At 50.8% G+C, this 23,606-nt stretch overlaps 1 protein-coding gene across 5 annotated transcripts in view; it reads right to left on the minus strand.

The window, feature by feature from the left end:
* Window positions 1–23,606, minus strand: part of TRAF3 (TNF receptor associated factor 3) — a 116,082-nt gene that overhangs the window by 23,949 nt on the left and 68,527 nt on the right. For 4 of the 5 annotated variants that reach the window (XM_029951089.1, XM_029951088.1, XM_029951090.1 and 1 more), the window contains 4 exons: window positions 5,549–5,813; window positions 3,614–3,665; window positions 1,039–1,143; window positions 20–187 (listed from right to left, as the gene is read on the minus strand). In XM_029951089.1, coding sequence (XP_029806949.1) covers window positions 20–187; window positions 1,039–1,143; window positions 3,614–3,665; window positions 5,549–5,796 — 573 coding nt within the window. In that variant the 5' untranslated portion in view covers window positions 5,797–5,813. Of the gene's footprint in view, window positions 1–19; window positions 188–1,038; window positions 1,144–3,613; window positions 3,666–5,548; window positions 5,814–6,720; window positions 6,798–23,606 lie in introns of those variants that run through there. The other variant, XM_029951091.1, reaches the window with a different exon arrangement.

Here is a 23,606-nt window from a genome sequence, read left to right on the forward strand (position 1 = left end):
GGGGGCGGGGCGGGCGCACCTGCAGCGTGATCATCGGCACCTGGCTCTTGCAGTGGCCGCACGTGGCCTCCCGGTACTTGCAGGCCTTCTCCACGTGGTCGCGCAGGTCCCGCCGCAGCACCCTCTCCTTGCAGTCGGCGCGGGCGCACGGGAGCTCCTCGAACTGGCAGTCGGTCTTCAGGTGCACCTGTGAGGCAGACGCGCACGTTCTCCAACGACACAGGGACTCGGTGCCACACCAGATGCTAGACTCTACACAGCTGACTGCTCCAGAAACGTTTTCGTCCACCATGGGATCAGGCTCACACAGGAGGGGGCAAACGTACTGAGAGACCATGGAATTCATATTCTGTTTAGCCTTTACTCAAACTATATTGCTTTTGACAGGAGCAAGCTGTCTCTCCTCCCTAGGTCAGTGAGTGGGTATCTGCTAAGGACTTTGTTTCATTCCGACTCAAATATCCAGGGGCGCCTGGGGGGCGCAGTCAGTTAAGCATCTGACTCTGTCTCAGGGCATGATCTCATGGTTTGTGGGTTCGAGCCCCATGCCGGGCTCTGAGCTGTTGGCATGGAGCCTGCTTCAGATCCTCTGTCCCCCTCGCTCTCTGCCTCTCCCCACCCTTGCACGTATGCACATGCTCTCTCTCTCTCTCTCTCTCTCAAATATAAATAAACATTAAAAAAGTCAGTTCAAATATCCTTCTAGGATAAGATGTGCTAATCAAAAGACATAAGACGTTAAGTGGAATTTCATGGTTAAAAAAAAGAGAGAAGGTTTTAATGGGCCTTCCAAAATTAAAAATCAGTTCAGATTTCTATCCATTCTAAATAGGCTGGGGGTGTTTAAAAACCAGTTGACAATTCTGCCAACGATGTCATAAAGATAACATTTGGTACCTGAAGGGCTTGGGCTGCCTTCACGTTTGGTTGTGTTTCGAAAAGCAACATAAACGCGGTCTTTCTGGAGCACAGCAGCCCGCACACCTGGGAACTGCATTCCTGAGTCCGCCTGACCCTGACCGCCAGCCCGGGACTTACCAGCAGGTGTCCCAGGGTCAGCTGCTCCGTGCAGCCCCCGCCCTCGTTCCGGCAGTAGATCTGGAGAGCCAGAATCTCTCTCCTGCAGCAATTATCCTTAAACACCTGAAATGGAAGGGCAGTTATTTTAGAGGATTAATATTTCTTCACCTCCACAGGCTGCTGCTTCAGACAAGGCAAGGCCACTTTAAAAGACCATGAGAGCATCTCTTAAGTGGACCTCAGAAAGCATTAAGGACCATCTTAATTTCTGATTTCTAAAGCAGAATGAAGGAACTCTCCCCACTGAGACAAAATTTAAATAATACAACCATAACTACTTTCTTTTATTAGAGAAGCCAAAAGAAAACAAGTTCTACTGAATAATTTGGAGCATCCAAACATCTTGTAACATCAAGGTGGGGGCAGGCGCACCAGGACCAGGTTCGAATCTGACTCCAGAGACTTCTAGGAGTCAACTCTGCAGGGGGCAGCTGTGGGTATGGGAGGCAGACACCCACCGAGGGACCAGGGCAGAACCCACTACGACTCAAGGCCTTTTCAGACTGCTTACTAAGGAAACGGCAAAACTACTGTAAAAGATCACACTCTGCAGATGGTTTATAAAACATTTGTTTTGGTTCTTTCTCCTAAGGTTATGTCACTCAGAACTCATTTTTCACCAAAAAGGGGGCAGCACTACCCTGTCACTGAAGCTTTTAAATAAATATTGCAAAGATGGAAGGTAATCCAATAATGAAAATGTATCCCTTTTTAAATTTTTTAAACATTTTTTTTTTGAGAGAGAGATAGAGTGCGAGCAAGCCATAGCATGAGTGGGGGAGGGTCAGAGGGAGACACAGAATCGGAAGCAGGCTCCAGGCTCCGAGCTGTCAGCACAGAGCCCGATGCGGGGCCTGAACCCACGAACCGTGAGTCCATGACCTGAGCTGAAGTGGGACGTTTAACTGACTGAGCCACCCGGGTGCCCTGAAAATATTTCCCTTTGAAAATGAAAACCTTCCTTTGATTTTATTTCTCCCTTGGACAGTCAACACGCTCCCTCCTTCTGGCACACAGTCTATACCATCTTGGTCTTCAGGCATTTCTAAGAAACTCCTATAGGTTAACATTCTGGAACAGTGAAAACACAGGATCTTAACAAGCCTTTCTCAATTGCACCAGCAAAGAAATAGAATCAACAGCTGTTAAGAGTTAAAAATAAAGTAATGTGGAGTCAAATCTAATCCTTTTATAAACATGACTTTTAAAAAAATACACTAAAGTTACCAAACAGATATTTTTAGCCATTAAGAAATGTTTCCCTTTTGTGGCATTAAGTTTCCTAAGTCATTTGTGCTCAACTTTACAGATAAAAAAACATAGGTTGGAAATGGCAAACTAGTGAAAGGCCAGACTTTTAGGGCTGAGCTTATCTACGGTCACTGTCCAAGCACACGGATGTGGAGCCTGAGGCCACACCGTGACGCCAGGGGCCAACCTCGGGCTCCAGGCCCCACGCTCCTGTGAGGACCCGAGGACTCAGCATCCAAGATGCTCCAACAAAACCTGTCATTCTCTCCGGCCGTCAAGGCCACTGAAAAACAGGGCCAGTCACTGCGAGCAGGGAAGCAGCCTCTGCCTCCACTACGCTGGTCCCAGCCGTGTTCCCCGGTCAGGGGGCCGGCTGAGATGGGGGGGGAGCGTGTTGCCCTAGCAGCGGCCCCCTCCCTTTCGCGGACTGCAATCTGGAGCAGCAGGTGATCACGGAGGATCACGAGGTGCCCACACGTTTCGCCGGTTCCGTCTCTCACCTGTCCGGGGCCTCCCAGTGGGGCCCAGCTCTGGATCCTCACATCACTGCACTCACCTGGGCCGCCCTGACGACAAACCCGATCTGCAAAGTGCCCTGGGCAGGAAATCCCCAGGGCAAGAATTTTACTGTGCCACTTCATGAGCTACATTTAAAAACTTGTTAGGCTCATCAATCTCGATATCAGTACTGCACGTTTTTACTGATATTTTAAGTACTTTAAGAATGAGTCGTTTGAAACCAAAAGTGTGCCTAGCAGGGTCTGACAATGGTTAGATGGCCGGAGGTGCTGTGGTGGGGATCCGAGCCCCAGGGGGGGGAGCCGGGCGCCCCCGCTGCCGCCGAGGCCTCTGAGGCTGAGAGTTCTCGCTGGCACACAGACGCACCGGGGGGGGGGGGGCTCCAAGGACTCAGAGGCGGTGCCCGGGGGCAGGAGGGCCGCACCCCGGCCGTGCGAGGCAGAGGCCAACAGGAGCCTCTCATGCTTCACTGACACTGACCCCCCGCCCCTCACCCGCCCTGCTCCCCTCCCGGGGGTCTCAGGAGGTGGTGCCTCTGCTGTCCCAGTGAGGAGACAGGCTCGGAGGGTGCAGCACCTGGCCGAGGTCACCCGGCTGGGCAGCCGCTGACAGCTGCCGGTGAGTCTGGTGCTGTGTGGCGGGTGTGGCAGCTCCCGCCTGGCTCCCGCAGCGTCGCCCTCACACCCGGGAGCCCTGGAGGCGAACTCTACGCGCAGAACCGTGGGAGAAGTTAACGTGGTCGTTCTCAGGTCCCCAAGGATACCTTGTCTTTGATGATGCCTTCTTGACACGCGGTGCACTTGGGGCTGGACGAGCTGCAGGGAGAGCACACAGGACACGTCAGCGCGGGGGTCCCGCTCCACGTGCGGCCCCCCTGCCGGCGGCCGTGCCCAGCGGGGCGCAGACGCCAGGCCTTGGGAGAGAAGGGCTGAAGAGTTCCGACGGTAACTTTTCATAAGGAAGTTTTTACGCAGAACAGCTTAGATCAGTCCCACTCGGAAAGCCCCTGAGTTAAAAGTGAAATTTTATTTCAGAAACCAAAACTAGCTCTCGGTGCGAGCATCCACAGCTTACTAGGGGGGCCTACGAACGGCCTTGCTTTATGGAAACAGCCAGAACCTTCTCCACAGCTTCCCTCCCTTCACCACACACCGAAAAGCCTACGCCCCCCGGCCGTTAACAGTACGAGAACCCGAAACTGACCGTGTCCATGGAAACCACTCGTCCACACATCATTCTTCTCCCCAAACGCGGGACAAGAGCCCCTGCGCCCCTGCTGTCCAATTTTGGACTTGATTCTAACCACACCTGTGCCTGGAAACCACCTCCTAGAGATTAAAAGTAAAACTACGCCCGGCCCGAGACAGGGAGTCGCAGAGGCCTCAGCGGGGAGGAGGCAGGGCTGACAAGCATGTCCCGGTACAGTGGGCAGAGTGGCGGCGCTCCACAAGCCTGGAAAGCCAGGCTTGAGCACTGAGAGTTGACGGGAGACGTAATGTGTTTTTAAGTAAAAGCCATTCATGAAGACTACGCTAATAGGAAGCCTGTGTTAAGACTGCTTTAATCATATGAATGGTTTTATATCCATAGACCCAGGGCTGAGTAGCATCTGGACAGGATCCCTTGAGACCTGCAAAACCATGGAGCAGGAGGAGAGCCGGGAGCAGAAAAAGGAGGGACACCAGAAGAGGAACAGCCTTGCGGACGCCCTGCCCCGGGAGCCCCGCCCTCACGGCCAGCAGCGCTCCCCGGGCCCGCAGTCCAGGTTTCTGTGTTCCGAGAATCAGGTGCTCCCAGTCCACTCTGCCGTCACTAAGCTGGACTCGAGTCATTCTACCCACAAGCAAGGGAAGCAGAGTTCGCTGTCCAGGGTAAGTGGTAAGACCAGAGCTGGAAGCTCCCAGGGGGAGGATAACTGGACGGAGGCTGCCTGCTGTGACCCTCAAGGGCCCTGCCCTCAGTGGCGAATCAGGAAGAGAGAAGGGGGCAGCCGTCCCGGCCCCCTGTGCCCTGGCAGGGGGATGAGGTCTGAGAGCGTCCTGCTTTGACCCCAGAGCCCAGCACGGCGCCCGGAAAATGCGGGGGGATGAGCCAAGATGCTTTCTCCACCGAAGTGGTCTGTGCTGGAACAGCGTCCCTGGGTGACTGAGGGCGCCGATGCTCCGCTGACAAGGGCTTCCGTGCGTGCTTTACCTGCCTTCGCCAGGTAAACGTGAGTCCACTGGGTTCTGAGCTGGGCGGGGACGCGCCCAGACCTGCTGGCCCTGCCCTCGGCCTCTGCCCTCACCCAGGGCACCTGCACGCTAAGGGTTCCTTTGTCCTTTGCTGATGGGCAGGTCTTCTCTAGGAAGCCATGAGCTTCTAGAGCAAAACTCAGCAAAACAGATGGGGGGGGCGAGGGGGCACCAGGGCGCCAGGGCCAGCATGGCGAGTGCCACAGGAAGGTGGCACCAGGAGCGACTTCTGGGAGGTGCTTGTGGGGAGAGGAGACAGGAGTCTGGGGGACGGGGCTGGGCCATCCAGCCGCGAGTCACAGGAGCCCTGGAAAACTCAAGCGTGACGCCCTCCGGGCTTCCCTAGATGATCACAGGCCGGGCTCTGAGGATCTTACTGGGTTTCTTCAGAGCTTTTACCCTTCGGCGCGTACTGTGTGGGGCGGGGGGCAGGGGCGGGAGAGGCCGGGCAGCAGGGCACCCACCTCAGCAGGGCGGCCATGCAGCTCTCGCAGAACCGGTGGCCGCACTCGGTCTGCTTCGGGTTGCACAGCACCAGGCGGCACTTCTCGCACTTGTACTTGTCCTCCACGGCCTTCACAAACCGCTCCTTGTAGCCTCCTTGCTCGGGCACGAACACGGAGGATGCGCCGGCGCCGCGGTCGGGGTGCAGCTTCAGCGGCGGGTTCGGCTGCAGGGTGCCCGGGGGGTCCATCTTCTTGCTCGCCTCCATGCCAGGAAGGAGAGGTTCTGTGGGAAGAGCAGCGGCACTGAGCAGAGCCCGTCCCGCCGGCCCGCACACGGGGCGAGGACCAGGGCTCTGCGAGCGGAGAGGCGCCTGAGGGCTGAGGGGCGCCGCCTGCTCCCGTGGCCACGGTGACCCTCCGGGCTCACGTGACAGGAGCGAGACACGAGCGAAGCGCTCCTCTCCTTCCCACCCTACCCGACCGTCACTGTTAACGGTCACAACCCTGCTGACAGGTGCCAGCTGTGTCTTTCAAGGTTCTTTGAGATACAGCAATACAGCAGGATACCGCGCTGGGCTGTAACTGAAACCTACATGTCGTTCGGGTGTCTCGGCCGAAGCAACAGCCATCCTCAGCCGATTTTATTTCTTGGTTAGCCTCCCTGCCAAGGACAGTCCCTGTGGCGGGCCACGCTCTGCAGCCTGTGCTGGGAACAGCGTTGCCGCTCCGACAACAGCAGGTACCGTGGGCCGGTGGCTACAGCACAGACTCCTCGGGCTGCTCTTGCCCCCGCTCCCTGAGCAGACCCCACAAGGGACCCACAGCGCTCCAACCTGGGCGCTTTCCAACTGTGCTGCCGGCCTGGAGCCTCCTCCCACCCTAGCCCTGTACCAACACGGCCCCCACCGTGCACCCCCACTGTGGATCTGCATGCCTTCTGTGCTTGGGGATGGAGCTGGCAGAGGGGACACGGGGACTGAAGACACAGGTCTCCAGTGCCTGTCTGGACAGGCTCTCCTGCGCTCACGGTGACAAGGGTGGTGGGTTCCCACCTGCAAGTTCCCATCAACAGGCAAAGGGGGCAGTTTCTGGATCTGAGCCACGAAGGGCCTCGCCGGAGCGGCCTGGCCGGCTGAAGCGTGCGGCCGCACGTGTAGCCAACCTGCCGAGCCCTTTCCTCCAAGACTCACCAGGTCAGGGCGCCAGGGCCACTCAGTCACTTAAGCGTCCGACTCTGGATTTTGGGTTCAGGTCATGACCTCACAGTCTGTGGGATCAAGCCTCAAGTCAGCGCGAAGCCTGCTTGGGATTCTCCCTTTCCCTCTCTCTCACTCCCCTGCTCATGCTCTCTCCCCCTCTCAAGCTCTCTCCCCCATCTCAAAATAAATAAACATTAAAAAAAAAAACCTCACCAGATCTCTGAAAACTACATTGTATTCTCATTCAATCTATTTATTTCTGCTACTTACAAAAATAGGAGCCACATTCCTTCTACTGATAAGGCCCTGGGGTCTGTCCCCCATCGCCTGCCCCTCTCTCCTCAGTGCCAGACTGCCAGAAGCCGGCGTGGGTCCGGGCAGAGCACCCCGGTTTGCTGGGAGAGCCCTCACCCCAGGCCACGGGTGCAGAAGAACGGACGTCTCACAACTCGGGACAGACAGGCGCCAGCAGCCGAGCGTCTGCCCGACAAACGGACTAGTGTTCCAGCCGCACTCGGGCTACTTTTAATAAAACAGAACGTCACTGCGGCCTGTGAAATCCACCTATTTATGAAAACAAAACAGAACAAAAGCTTTCAAAATGACCTCAAAAGGCCAGCTGCCCTTTGCTCGCGAATCTGTTGGTCAGAATCCTGCACACAAGATGCTGAGTGGCAAGGAGCCCGGGGCTCAGTCCTCCTGGCCGAGGAAAGGGCCGCTCAGGAGCCCAATGGCCGCCACAGTGACGGTGACGGTGGGGCCTCTCCCGCCCCCGCCTCAGGCCCACTCCAGGCTCTGCCCACCCTCCCCTTCTCTGAGGGGCTCCCCTTGGCCAGGCCCGCTGACCCACACCCCTTGCCCGGGCTGGGCCTTGTCCACGGCGCTGCCCACCTTCTGCCGCTGCACACCTACCGCTCACAGTCTCTCCCATGGCCAGAGACATGGGCTTGGCTGATGGAAAATGCCTGATGGGCACAAGGTACCCGGCACACATCTGCCGAGCTGGTCACAGGGGCAAAGGCGAGGTCTGAGCCTTTAGTACCAAGGTGCGTTTCCACGACAAACAACTTCCAGGAAGAGAAAACTCAGCTCTTGGATCTGGTCTTGGAGATTCTAGCCTTGAAAACTCCTTAGATTATAAACTGCTTGTGACTGTGGTTTGGTATCTTAGCCAATAGTGCTTAGGAAGCCATGTGTTCAATAAACAGTTTGTAATGAGGAATATTTGATTCTTTAAAGGTGAAATCCTAATTCAACTCTGAGACAATTAACTTTGGATCAAACTAATGATAAATAATAATGTTCATTTACCTACAACACGGCACAGTCTGTACAAACAAGCACGCAGTTTGGGATCTTTGGGTTTTGCAGCCGCTCAGGAGAAGCGGATGGACACCAGCGCGCATCCGAGGCACGTCACAGACAGCACGGCCGCAGCCCCGTCCCTCGGCCCGCAGGTCTGCCGGGCCGCACTGGTAGCGCAGGGTGCTGGCGTGGGCGGCCCTGCAGCGGGCCGTGCAGGTCCCTGACACACCACCCGGCACCCCTGCATTTCAGCCGACGCATGGCCCGTTCCGGACCCAGGCTGCGGGCTGGGGAACGAGCCTTTAGGAAGGCGGGAATGACGCCCCACGGCTCTCACATCGCAGGGGCCTGAGGAGCACTAGGCCGCCTCCACCTGACATCTACGCAGAGGAGAGAAGCGTGAGCCAGTGCTGTGAACCTGTTGTGTCCAGAATAGGCAAGTCCACAGAGACAGAAAGCAGATTCATGACTGCCAGGGCTGAGGGGGGGTGCATGCACTGATGGGCACGGGGCTCCTGCTGGGGTGATGGAGGTGCTCGGGAGCTGGGTCATGGGGACGGGTGCACAGCTCTGAGGATACAGGATGACCCACTGAACCAGACACTTTATGTTTTTAAAAATTTTTTTAATGTTTATTTATTTTGAGAGAGCGAGCAAGCAGAGGAGGGGTGGAGAGGGAGAGAGAGAGAAGAGAAGAGAGAAAGGGAGAATCCCAAACAGGTTCTGTGCTGTCAGTGCAGGGCCTGATGCGGGTCTCAAACTCAGAAACTGTGTGAGATCATTGCCTGAGCTGAAACCAAGAGTCAGATGCTAAACCCACTGAGCCACCCAAGCGTCCCTGAACCAGACGTAGGAGGGAGCACAGGGAGATTTTTTCACATTGTCACAGTGCGTGCCCTCAGACAAGACCACAGGCAAGCACGACGGGGGAGGGAAGTGTGAAGGGCACCAGACCCCCGGCCTCAACCCCCCGGAGGCAGGCGCTCCCTTCCGGTGCTCCGGGAGAGCGGACAGACACCCAGAGCCGGGGAGCGCACAGGAAGAAGACTCGTCCTCCTTGTCCCGTCTGAACAAATGGTGTCGCACGTGCAAGCTCATGGCCAGTGTCCTCCTGAGAGCCCCTGCGCTGGGGCCACACCTCCCCGTCAGCACGCACAGACCTGCGTCACTCCCTGGAGCGCTGGCACAGCACAGCGGGCCGTCTGTCATCTGTACAACCAGCTCTGCGAACGGACGGTTGGGCCGCTGCGGCTGCTTCATGACGCTGAGCAACCTGCAGCGCCCGTTCCCGAGCACCTTGCATGTTCCAGAAAGCTTACAGCAACAGAACTGCTGGGTCAAGGGTGATGCGCTGTAACCATGCCAAACACTTGTGAAAGGTGGTACTTTGCCGATTTCCTCCAGTATTTACCAAACTGGTGCACAGATACTGTTTTAGAGAACAGCAGCCCGCCCTGCTCGAGGGCCGGCGTGGCCCACTTCATTCTGGCCTCGGCGCTGCCTTCTGGAGCCTGCCGCTGGCCGCACGGCTGGACACACTGCAGGGCTGCGCTCGCCCCTGCCCGCCCGCACGGTGGGGACAGCCTTCTCCAGCACAGCGACGCTGCGAAGGCTGCCAAACCAACCACATTTTATTTCAGCAAATACAACTAGGAGCCCACCATGTACCCAGCTACGCCCCTCACACGTCAGGGACACACGGGCGAAGGAGAGTGCCCTGCCCTTAGAGAGCTTAGGCAGCGGAAGGGAGAAGCATCACCCAGGATTACAAAGAGCTGTAGATCCCCAGAAGGGAAAGACACCACCTCGGTTTCGGGAAGATCCGGGCTTCATGAATTGGGACTGGCGGCGGCGTTTCAATTCCAACAGAAGAGAAGGAGGAGCAGCAGCAGACACAGCGCAGGCAGGGGTCACAGAGGGGACCCTGGTGCAGGGCCTCTGGGGGAGGAGCCAGCCAGGCCGCACATCTGGTGCTGGGTGGCCTGGGTGGCCGCGCTGGCCCGGTGTCCCTCCCGGAGGTGGATCCTTGGGTGCAGCATTTATCCTCAGGGCCTCACTTCTCCTCACCTGAGCGGCAGATGTCACCCCTTCCCGGCACCGTCAGGAGTCAGCATGGTCCCGTGTGTCCCGTCCGTCGGCATACAGAGAAGACAGGCCCTCATGCCAACAGCGGCAGTGAGAGGCCTGGGCTCTGTCCTCACTGCACTTAGCCCCCAAGCCTGCTTAAAAAGCCCCTTCTCAGCAATTAGACAAAAAACCAAAAAAGAAACAAAAGGCATCCAGATTGGATAGGAAGGAGTAAAACTACTTCTATTTTCAGAGGACATAATCTTATATATACAGCTCAGTAAGGGAATCAACTAAAAACACGTTGAGCTAATAAACTTATTCAGAAAACTACAGAATAAAAGATCAATATCTAAAAATCAATTTTACTTTTTAGTTGTTTTTTTTTTTAAATATTTTATTTTATTTTTGATACAGGGAGAGACAGAGCATGAGAGGGGGAGGGGCAGAGAGAGAAGGAGACACAGAACTGGAAGCAGGCTCCAGGCTCTGAGCTAGGTGTCAGCACAGAGCCCGATGCGGGGCTCGAACCCACGAACGTGAGATCTGACCTGAGCCGAAGTCAGAGGCTTAACCGACTGAGCCACTCAGGCACCCCTACTTTTTAGTTTTTAAAGCTTATTTATTTTGAGAGAGAGAGAGAGCAAGCATGTGCACAAGTGGGGGAGAGAGAGAGGAAGAGAGAATCCCAAGCAGGCTTGCCTGTCAGCATGTAGCCTGACACGTAACTCGAACTCACAAACCGTGGATGATGGCGTGGGCTGAAATCAAGAGGCGGACACTTAACCAACTGAGCCACTCAGGCGCCCCCTGTATTCCTGCACGTTGCAAGGAGCAGTCCAAAAACGAAGTTAAGAAAACAATCCATTTATAATAGCATCAAAAATAATAAAATATCCAGGGATACACGTAACCAAAGGATGGCAAGATACATATACTGAACATTACAAAACACTGTTGAAAGACAGCAAAGATCTGAATCGATGGGAAGGTGTCCCCTGTTCACGGGCTGGAAGTCTGCACACTGCCGAGACGGTGACACTACTCCAACTGATCAAATGCGCCCAACCTCTGTTAAAATCTTAGCTGGTTCTTTCAGCAGAAATTAATAAGCTGAACCTAGAAATGAGATGGAAATTCAAGGGCGCCAGAGCAGACAAAACAATCTCGACAAAGAACAGAGCTCCAAGACGCAGACTTCTTTGTTTCAAAACTTACTACAAAGTATTCAGGACGCCGTGGTATGGCCCTTAGACATAGATATTGATGAGAGAGAGCTGAAAGTCCAGAAATAAGCCCTCACGTTTGTGGGCAACTGACTTCTGACATGAGTGCCAGGCCTTTCGGGGAAGGAGGAGTGTGCACCCCCACCAGCGACCTCGCTACTGAGCCCAGGCAGGGACGACCCTCCCGCTGGGCACCCTCCGCGGCGCCTCGGGGCCACGCTGGTGCTTACCACCCCCCGAGCTGCTGAGACACTGACCTGGCACAGCTCTGGCACACAAAGTACTGTTCCAGGGAGGGCAGGGCTCTAAGGGCTCCCTGGCTGGTGTCCTTCCTTGCCTTTCAAATCAATGTATTGGGTAATATTTGGCACATAAGAAAGATTGTATGTGGGGGTGCTTAGCCGGCTCAGTGGGTAGAGCATGCAACTCTTAATCCCAGGGTTATGAGTTCAAGCCCCATGTTGGGCATGGAGCCTACTTAAAAAAAAATTTAAGAAGATCATGTGCAGTACACATGCATGGCAAGAATACAACAAAACAGGCCCCAGAATCCACTGCCTCCTTAACAGTCACCATCTACCAATGTGCTCCTTCCTCAGCCCTCCTCCTGACTCTCTAGAAGTGTCAGCCTCAACTTTCTATCTATAATTCTCGCTACCATATATATTTTTCTTCTTTGTAAAAAAATGTTTATTTGAGAGACAGAGAGAGCGAGCGAGCTTACAAGCAGGGGAGGGGCAGAGAGAGAAAAAGAGAGACAGAATCTGAAGCAGGCTCCAGGCTCCAAGCTATCAATGCAGAGCCCAACATGGGGCTCACACCCACTAACTGTGAGGTTGTAATCTGGGCCCAAGTCAGACACTCAACCAACTGAGCCATTCAGGTGCCCCTTCTTCTTAAACAAGAGACTTTTTCCCATTTTAATTTCACAGAATGATACCATACCATACGCAGCCCTCTGCTACCAGCACTGTGAGGTTTTACCCATGTCTGCTCTGTGCAGGAGTTATGGGTCATTCATGTTCCTGGCCGTATGATATTCCACAACTGATGTATCCATTTACATGAACACAGTTGCCAGTCTTCCCTATTATGAGAAGTGTGCTCTGAATATTCTGGCACATCTGTTCAGGAAACTTGTGTAAGTTTCTCTAGGGTATGGGCTCTAGATCAGGGGATCAGAGTTTAGCAAACGAGAGCCTGGGGGTCAAATCTATCCAGCAGGCGATTTTTGTTAGGTTACTGTTAAGCTATTGCCTATTTCCTTGAGCCGAGAATGCATTTCAGATTTTTTTTTTAAATATTTTATTTATTTTTGATACAGAGAGAGACAGAGCATGAAAGGGGGACGGTCAGAGAGAGAGGGAGACACAGAACCGGAAGCAGGCTCCAGGCTCTGAGCTAGCGGTCAGCACAGAGCCTGACGCGGGGCTCGAACCCACGAACGTGAGATCTGACCTGAGCCGAAGCCGGCGGCTTAACCGACTGAGCCACCCAGGCGCCCCGCATTTCAGATTTTTAAAAGGTTGAACAAACAAACACATGATATGTGAAGATCCACAAAGCCCAGAATGCTTACCATCTTGCCCTTCACAGAAAGAGCCTGCCGGTCCCTGTCCTGGGCCGTGCACCCAGAGCGCAGAGGGACTGCTCTGCAGGCTGTATTCGTGGCCAATTAGCATGCTCGAGCCCAACAGCCCTCCAAAGCGAGGCAGCGTAAACATTTCTGTAACCCACCCCCCCACCGACTCGGGGAAGCAGGCCTCTTCGGCTCTGTCCACGCAGCAGGGACAACAGCCTCTCCGCTCACTCTGATGATTAGAAGGGGCTAGCGTCTTTAACACACGCGTGGGCCACTGCTGTTTTTCCTTCCGTGAAGTGCCTGATTGTGTCTCTGCCGGTTTTTAAATCGGGCTACTGTCCTTCGTGGAGCTGACGTGTGGGGCTATCACGTACTGACCGTTAGCCCTTTGTTAGTTATACACACGCCTTCCCTAAGTGTGTAGATGGCTTTATTGTTATTCATGTCTTTTAAGTAGAGAAGGTCTTAGTTTTAATGTAGTCAAGTTTACCCACATCCTGGCCTTTAAAAAAATATTCAGATTAGCTTACTGGTGATGCTGATGAAAAAGGCACAACTGTATATATTAAACCGAAAAACAAAGCAACTTCAACTCTGTTATAAAGTCATTTTCTTTTTTTAAATTTTTTTATTTTAATGTTTTTTATTTATTTTTGGAGACAGAGAGACATAGCTCGAGCGGGGGGTCAGAGAGAGAGGGAGGTACAGAATCTGAAGCAGGCTCCAGGCTCCAGGCTCTGAGCTAGCTGTCAGCACAGAGCCTGATGCAGGGCTCGAACCCATGAACCATGCGATCATAACCTGAGCCAAAGTCAGACGCTTAACCGCCTGGCCACCCACGTGCCCCTATAAAGTCATTTTCAAAAGAAGAATATTCTGTTCAAAGAAAACTAGCAAATAAGCCAGTATGTCAAACAGACTCACAGTGCTCAAGGAAAACAGACTTCCTAAACAAGAGCTTACTCAAGTCCAAAATGACATGAACCCTGAGCAGGGCCCGGCTGGGAAGCCCGTGACCTTCTGTATCAGTGCACTGGCCCAGGTGGCCCTTGGCCAACCGGAGGAAACCAGGGGCTTGACCCCTCAACAGGGGCCAGGACTCGCGGACAGGTGAGCCACTGACTGTCACTATGGGAAGTAAGTTCTGATTTAAAGTGGGAGAATCACCTGACGGCTTCCTAAAACAACAAATAGGGATGTTGTCTCTAAGTCTAAATACTCACCTATTATGTCCCAAGGAAAAGAGTGTGGATTTAGGAAAATTACCACTGGAGGCAGTTTTTCACAGTCAATTCCAAGGCGGAGAACCACAAGCATTTCTAAAGTTGGACAGTGATGCAGTGATTACCTTGAGGCCCCATAAAACTCATGCAGACGGAGAAGCCACTGAAGTGAATCTGCTTCAGGCCCCTTCACGCCATGTAATGGGGCGGGCAGACACTACATGATCACCAAAGGAAACAGAATTTCCATCTGCAAGACTGAGGTTCCAACAGCCATATGGAGGATAGCATTTTTACCAGGAATGCCCTCTCACCAACAGGCACAAAACCAGTATTAAAAATAATTTATCCCTGGGGCGTCCAGATGGCTCAGTGAAGTGTCCCAGCTCCTAATTTCAGCTCAGGTCATCATCTCACAGTTCACGGGACTGAGCCCTACATTGGGTTCTGCACTGAGAGCCTGGGATTCTCTCTTTTCCTCTCTTTCTGCCTCTCCCCCTGCCCGTGTCCTTCAAAATAAAACAAGTCTTTAAAAAAAAAATTTACGTTTTATCCTGCTTACCTCCATAAGGTGTCTTAAATCCTTTCTGAAATCAGGTGTAGTGTACATAAATTTGGCAAAGTCAAAGTTGGTCACAATGTTAAAAACAAAATAGTGAGCAATGTCAGTGAAACAACTGAGTAAGAAACTCCAAAAATCCATCCTTCAATAAAAGCGAGTAAGAAAAGAGAAACAAAAATAATATAAAAACAGGGAGGGGGACAAAACATAAAAGATTCTTAACTATGGAGAACAGAGGGTTACTGGAGGGGCTATGGGGGGGATGGGCTAACGGGTGAGGGGCATTACCGAGTCTACTCCTGAAATCATTGTTGCACTACATGCTAACTAACTTGTATGTAAATTAAAAAAATAAATGTGAAAAATAAAATAAAAGCAAGAAAAAACTGGCAAAATCCATCAAAGACAAACTGTTTGGAACCTTAGAAACTAACCAAAAGCTTGTGACAATCAGAGGAACACTTAATCATGAGAAACTAGCTGAATCTTGGTAAGGACGGTGAGCTCGGTGGCATTTTTCCTCCCCGGAACCCATGTGCCAGGAACACGGCCCAGAGTCTAACAGCACAATTGCAGGTCGGATACTTGGCAGTAGGGGAGAGTAGGAGAAGAACGGACCTTATTTGCAAAGAAGGCCGGTGGTTTGCTCTGACTTAACCAGAAGACCAGCTCCAAGCATTTGGCTTCACCTCAACACGCAGAACTCTCCCGATGCTGGGGTCACTGGTGGGGGCGGGCGAGGGCCGCAGTCACTGAAAACGTTTAGCGGCAAATTCACTAATAACTACTGCCTGGGGCAATCATGACCATCGAGGCAAACAGGAGAGTAACCAAAATGTTGAAAGGAAAAGTTGGGGGAAAGGGCTCTGACAAGTTCCAGTGTGTCTCTGGGCATCTAGAAGGCCACACAAATGCAGGGCTGTGTACGCACTCAGGACAGACCTGCCAAGGCTTTAAGCCTCTGGCTGACTTCAGTTCTGCGCGCAGGAAGGGAGCGGCGGGGAGAGCTGGCAGCTGCCCGGCGGGTAGCGGAGCAGCCGCCAGCACAGGGGCGCCCTCTGCAAAGCCTGGGCGGCCGTGTTGGTTCCGGGCACTGCCGGAAACCCCTGTCCGGTCACTAGCTGACTCCTACGCTCGAGGGACAGGGACTTCAATGACCACACATGATAAAGCATCTAAACTTCACACACGCAGTTCAAGGCGTCATTACACCAGCAACAACAAAAAACCCTAGGGAAAGGGAAGAATCTCATTTCCAGATTTGCCACATTATAATATTAGAAATTTCCAATTTTCAGGGCACCTGGGTGGCTCAGTCAGTTGAGCGTCCGGCTTCGGCTCAGGTCATGATCTCACGGTTTGTGGGGTCAAGTCCCGCATCAGTATCTGTGCTGACAGTTCAGAGCCTGCAGCCTGCTTCGGATTCTGTGTCTCCCTCTCTCTCTGACCCTCCCCTGCTCATGCTGTCTCTCTCTGTCTCTCAAAAAAGAAATAAAAAACATTAAAAAAAAAAGAAATTTCCAATTTTCAGCCAAAAATTACAGAGCATGCAAAGAACCAAGGAAGCATGGCCCGTACCATACACAGAGGGTAAAGCAAGAAACAGAAGCGGCCCAGGAGGAGACCCAGACACCAGACTTAGAGACTTCCCATCAGCCATGTCACCTGTGTTCAGAGATCAAAGAAACCATGTGCAAAGAGCTAACAGAAACCATCAGAAGAGTGGCTCACAAAATAGGGGCATCAATAAAGATAGATGTTTAAAAGGAACCGGACAGAAATTCTGGAGGCGGAAAGCACAGTGATTGAAATGAAAAACACACAACAGGGGCTCAACAGCAGGACGCGGCAAGCAAGAGAAAGAAGTGGAGAATCTGAAGATGAGTCAACGGAGTTCACCCAGGCTAAATTACAGAAGGAAAATGCAAAAAGGAAAAGTGAACAGAGCTTGAAAGGCCTGTGGGGCATCATCAGTGACACCAACATATACATTATGGGAGCTCCAGAAAGGAGAGGAGGGAGAGAAAGGGGTAGAAAGAATATCTGAAGTAACAGTGAACATAAACGTCCCATATTTGATGAAAAATATTAATCTGTACATCCAGGAAGCTCAAGAATTCCACGTAGGATAAACTTAAAGAGATTGACACTAATACACATTATAATCAAACTATGGAAAAACAGAGAGAAAACTCTGAAGGCAGCAAGAGACAAGCCACTCCACACATACAAGGATTTCCTCAACATGGGTACCAGCTGGCATGTTGTCAGAAGTCAGGGGGACAGAGCATGGGGTGTTCCATGGAAACCAACCTGACATAAACTATGAAAGAGAAAACAAAAGAAGTCATGAGGGACAGAAGACAATGGCATGACATATTCAAAGGACTGTGAAGAAAAATCAACTAAGAATTGTATACCTAGCAAAACTATTCTTCAAAAATGAAGGAGACGCTCAAGAAAATACTAGCAAACTGAATCCCACAATTTACTAAAGTATTATAGACAAAGACCTTGTGGGAGTTATCCCTGGAAGGCAGGAGCAGTTCAGGGTACAACAACCATAAACAAGGGAGAAAAACACACAGTCATCTCAACTGAGGTAGAAAAAATATTGGGCAAATCTAAGGGCACCTATGAAGAACTCACACCTAACGGTGAAACCTGAAAGTGTCTGCGCTCAGAGCAGGGAGACGGGAAGAAGCAAGCTTCAGCACTGCTGTTCAGTATCACACTGCAGCTCAGACAGAGCAGGGAAAAGAAAGAAGTAAAAGGCATTCAAGTAGGGAAAAAAAAAAAGTGAAACTATTTCTATTAACAGATTACATGATCCTATATAGAGACAATCCCCCAAAATTCTCCAGAAAAACAACTAGAGCTAATAAATGAACTCATCAACGGATTAACACAGAACAAACAGTTGTGTGTCTATACAACAGTAATAAACAATCCAATAAGGAAATTTAAAAAGCAATTCCATTTACAACAGCATCCAAAAGAATAAAATACCTAGGAATAAATTTATGCAAGGAGGTGAAAGATTTGCTCACTGAAAGTTACAGGACAATTGCTGAAAGAAATGAAAGATGCAATTAAACAGCAAGACACTTGTCGGTTGCGAAACACGGATCAGCAGACTTCCTATTGTTAGGGTGGCGATACTTTTTACCTGCGGTTAATTTTATGTGTTAACTTGACCTCACAACGTGGTGCCTACGTATCTGGTCAAATACCATTCCAGGCGCTTCTGTAAGGGTGCTGGACGAGATTAACATGCAAACCAGCAGAGCGAGTCAGGCACATTGCCCTCCCCGGCCCGGATGGGCATCATCCAATCAAAGGACTGGACAGAACAGAAAGGGCGACTCTCCTTCAGGTAAGAAGGATTCTTTCTACCTGATTGCCTTCAAAAGGAGTCATCGGCTTTTTCCCTACTTTTGGACTTATACTAAAAGACCAGCCCTCCCTGAATTTTGAGCCTGCAGGCCTCTGGACAGGAGCTGCGCCGCTGGCTCTGACGGTCTTGGGCCTGCAGACTCAGGCTGGCACTAAGGCGCTGGCTCTCCGGGGCACCCCCCTCGCCAGTCAGCCTGCAGGTCTTGGGGCTGGCTTGTCTCCATAATTCTGAGAGCCAATTCCTTATAATAAATACCTCTTCTCTCTCTCTCTCTCTCTCTCTCTCACACACACACACACACACACACACACACACACACACACACACACTTTCTGTTTCTCTGGAGAATCCAAATACTCTACCCGAAGTGATCTATATATCTATGGAATTACAAGGGACCCAAAGAACCAAGATAATGCTGAAAAAGAAAAACAGAAAAACAAAGTTGGGAGACTGACACTTTTCAAACTTATGACTTCAAATATTTTTTAATGTTTATTTATTCTTTGAGAGACAGAGAGACAGAGTGAGCAGGGGAGGATCAGAGAGAGAGGGAGACACAGAATCTGAAGCAGGCTCCAGGCTCTGAGCTAGCTGTCAGCACAGAGCCTGACGCGAGGCTCGAACCCACTAACTGCAAGATCATGACCTGAGCCAAAGTCGGACACTTAACCAACTAAGCCACCCAGGTGCCCCTCAAACTTAGAGGACTTCAAAACGCACTGGGTGGCTCAGTCGATTAAGCTCAAGTCATGATCTCACAGTGAGTTCGAGCCCCACTGGAGCCCATTTCAGATTCTGTGTCTCCCTCTCTCTCTGCCCCTCCTCCGTTCATGTTCTGTCTATAAACATTTAAAAAAAACCCACTACAAAACTACAGTAATCCTAACAGTGTGACACTGGCATAAAGACACACATATAGACCAAAGGAATGCAACTCAGAGAAGCAATCCCACCCATCTGTGGCTGACTGAGTTTTGACAAGGATGCCAAGCACACCCAGTGGTGAAAATAAAGTGTCTGCACAACTGGCTAGCCCCAGGCAGAAGACTGAACTTATTAGACCCTCACATCACTCCACACACACAAACTAGGATCACCAACTAAAACGTAATAGCTAACACCTAAAATTCTTAGAAAAAAATATTGGGGCAAATATTCATAATCTCAAATTTGGCAAAGACTTCTTAGCACAAGCAACAAAAGAAAAAGTAGATAAACTGGACCCCATATATATTTCATAAAAGGATGTCATCAAGAATTTGAAAAAGACAACAAAATGGGGAAAATACCTGCTAGTACATATCTAATAAGGGTCTAATATCCCAAATATACAGAGAACCCTTACAAGTCAACAACAAAAAGAGAAACAACCCAATTTAAGAATATGTAAAGAACATGAAGAAACATTTCTCCAAAGACAATACAGAAATAACCAACAAGTATACAGAAAGATGCTCGACATCTTTAGTCATTAGGAAAATACAAACCAAAACCACAATGAGTTGCCACTTCACATCAACCAGGATGGCTACAATTCTTTTAAAAAGGAAAAATAGCAAGCATTGGTGAGGATGTGGAGAAATTCGAACATTCATACACTGCTGGTAGAAACAAAATGGTTCAGCTGCTGTGGAAAACAATTTGTTGGTTCCTCAAGCAGTTAAACATCGAATTACCATCGGACCCAGTAATTCCACTCTTCACATATGCACTCGAAAGAACTGAAAACAGGTACTCAAACAAAAGTACACACATGCTCACGGTAGAACTATTCACGATACCCGAAAGGTGGAAACAACTGTGATGTCCATCAACAGACGAACGGATCAATAACATGTGGTGTCCACACGATGGAACGTTTCTCAGCTGTAAAAAGAAATGAAGCAATGAAACAGGCTATATCCATTCCATGGGTGAGCCTGGAAAACATTACGCTCAATGAAAAGATGTCAAAACCAAAGGTCATACCTCGTACGACACCACTGATAGGAAATACACAGAACAGGCGAGTCCACGGAGACCGGTCGCTGCCAGGGGTGGGGGAAGAGTAATGAGGACTAACCGGTCAATGGGCATGCAGTTTCGCTCTCGGATAATGAAAATGTTTGAACCATATACAGGCTGTGGTTACACAACACTGTGAATGTACTAAACAACACTGAACTTTTCACTTTAGAATGTCTAAATTTGGGGTGCCTGGGTTGTGCAGGTGGGTTGAGCATCCGACTCTTGATTTCGGCTCAGGTCAAGAACTTATAATTTGTGATATGGAGCCCTGTGTCAGACTCCGCACTGACGGCTCGGAGCCTGCTTGGGATTCTTGCTCTCCTGCTCTCTCTCTGCCCCTCCCTCACTTGTGCTCACTGTCTCTCTAAAAACAAATAAACTTAAAAAAACACTTTTAGGGATGCATGGGTGGCTCAGTCAATTGAGCATCCAACTTCGGCTCAGGTCATGATTTTACAGTCTGTGGGTTTGAGTCCCCCATTAGGCTCTGTGCTGACAGGTCAGCATTTGGAGCCTGCTTTGGATTCTGTGTCTCCCTCTCTCTGTCCCTCCCAGTTCGGGCTCTGTCTCTTTCTCTCTCTAAAATAATAAACATTGAAAAATAAGTTAAAAAAAAACCTTTAGAAATAAAATGGCTAATTTTATGTTGTGTGAATTTTATGTCATTAAAAAGAAACTGACGTTCAGAGACACCTGGGTGGCTCAGTCCATTAAGGGTCTGACCTCGGCTCAGGTCATGGTCTCATGGTTCGTGGGTTCGAGCCCCACGTCGGGCTCTATGCTGACAGCTCAGAGCCTGGAGCCTGCTTCGGATTCTGTGTCTCCCTCTCTCCCTGCCCCTCCCACTTGCCCTCTGTCTCTTTCTGTCTCTCAAAAATAATAAATAAACATCAAAAACTTTTTTAGCTTAATGTTCAAAAAAAACCTAACCATCATGAACCTAGCCACTAGGTTATAGCCACCTAGCTATAATAAAAGAAAATGGAAACTTCCAAGTGTTGGAGAGGATATGAAGAAACTGGGGCCCTCATACACCGCTGGAGGGAAGGTAACATGGTGCCAGCGCTGTGCCAAACAGGCAGGTCCTCATGAAGCTAACAGTTACCATAGGACCCAGTCTGCTCCTATGTGTACAGCCAAGAGAATTGAAAATACATGTTTACACAAAGACCTGTACACACATGCTCAAAGGAGCAAAATTCACAATAGACAGAAAGTATTAATCACCCAAGGTGCCCAGCAAGAGATGACCAGACACACACAATGTGGCATAGCCATACAGAATACTATTATTACATCATAAAAAGGAATGATACACTGATACACGGTACAACATGCAGGAATCCTGAAAACATTGTGCGAAATAAAAGAAATCAGAAACAAGAGGCCGCTTACCTTATGATTCCACTTATATGAAATGTCCAGAATACGCAAATCCAGAGACAGAGAGGAAATTAGTGGTTACCAGGGGCTGGGGCAAAGGAATAATAATGGACAGAAACTTTTTTTCATGTTTATTTTGAGAGAGAGAGAGAAAGAGAGAGAGAGAGACGGAGCATGAGCAGAGGAGGGGCAGAGAGAGAGAGGGAGACACAGAATCTGAAGCAGCTCCAGGCTCTGAGCTGTCCGCACAGAGCCCGACGCAGGGCTCGAACCCACAAGCCATGAGATCATGACCTGAGTTTAAGTCAAATGCTTAACTGACCGAGCCACCCAGTCGCTCCTGGACAGTAACTTTTTAGTGGTTACACTAAGAGTTTCTTTTGGGGATAAATGAAAGTATTCTGGAATTGGATAGTGATAATAGTTTACAACATTGTGAATATATTAAAAACCACCAAACCATACTTTAAATGATGCATTTTTTCTTATTAAAAAATGTAACATAGTAGAATGTAATAACCACTCCCTTAGCAACTGCAGCAGAAAAATAATAATAGCAGTAACATCCTTAAAAAATGGCTAACGCATCTGAGCCTGATGTAATACAATTCTGTCCATCCATATTTAGATCCAAAGAATTTCATATCATTATATGTATTTTAATAAAAAAATTAAAAGTTGAGAGAATTAAGGATATTGGAAGGCACTGGAAAACTAACTTGAGTGAATAATGTTTCAAATTAAATATAGTGAAATAAGGAGAAAAAACTGGCCAAAGGACAACCGCCAGCGTTGACGCGCACCTCACTGAGCGCCAGCACGTGTGGTAAATGGGTCCCCTGGAGTCAGCCGTGACCCCAGACCGGAACAATGTCTACTACAATATGACTACAATGTTCCTACCATGTTCACAGGCCCTCAAACTAAAAAGCAGTTTAAAAAGAAAAGTACCTACAAACATCTGAAATTAAAACACTGAGTTTTTCCACCCGTGATGGCGATTTCTGACCTGCAGCTACGTCTGGGAATCTACGCCAAGCTCCAGACGGGCCGGGAGTCCAGCCGTGCTCTCACATGCCGACTGGGCACCGCAAGCGGCAGCCTGAGCACAGTCACATCTTGGAACCTGTCTCTGGGACCCTCTGACTGCACACAATACATACACCAGTCACGTAGATTACAGAGGTGGGGGGGGGGCGCCGGGGAGGCTCAGTTGGCGGAGTGTCCAATTCTTGATTTTGGCCCAGGTCATCAGGCTCCTTGCTGAGTGTGAAGCCTGCGTGGGATTCTCTCTCTCTCTCTCTCTCTCTCTTCACCCCTCCCGTGTGTATGCACTTGCTCTCTAATTTAAACACACACACACACACACACACACACACACACACAACCACAAAAAAATACCCCAGGGGCGATGGAGGAGATAGCTCTTGGGCATTTGTGGCCTAATGTTCACCTGCCGACGGTAGGGAGGCAGCTCGGAGGTCGCAAGCCCGGAGCGGGCACACGTACCCGTGGTCAGCACACCGCGCCACGCAGGTGAGGCGACCCTTGGGACCACTGCCAACACCTCACCTTTTCAGCATCAAGTGTGGGGAGAAGACGCGTGCCTCCACGCACATGAAGAACATAACGGCTGACACACGACGCCGTGAGCTGCCGGACGCCAGCAGGGAGGGAGGCCGATGACGAGGGGCCGGGAAACCCTGGAGCAGCAGCCCCGGGGGCGGGGCCGGCGGGCTCGGTCCCAGAGCTCGCCCTCCGGAGGGTCCTCTGCGCAGAACCACTGCTCTGTCACGTTGCTCACGGTTTGCTGCGTGTTTAGGCATGACTGTATCACATTCGGGGCCATAGTGTCACCCAAATGCAAGAACCTCTCTTTGAGAAAATCACCTCCTGAAACTTCAAATTCTGGCCAGCTGCTGAGGAAGCCACCCCGCAGCAGAGGCAGGTCCTCGGGTCGCTGTGGCCGGGGTGGACTGGATCCCGCTGCCTCCCTCCACACCTCCCGCTACCCTCGCCTCCGACGACTTCTGCTCCCTGCTCGAGCTCTCCATTGAGCTACATCTTACTTGGAGATCGGAAACTGGAAACCCGAGCACATGTGCTGACAAAAGGGTGTTCC

This window comes from Suricata suricatta, chromosome 9, assembly GCF_006229205.1.
Source record: "Suricata suricatta isolate VVHF042 chromosome 9, meerkat_22Aug2017_6uvM2_HiC, whole genome shotgun sequence".
NCBI classification, from domain to species: domain Eukaryota; kingdom Metazoa; phylum Chordata; class Mammalia; order Carnivora; family Herpestidae; genus Suricata; species Suricata suricatta.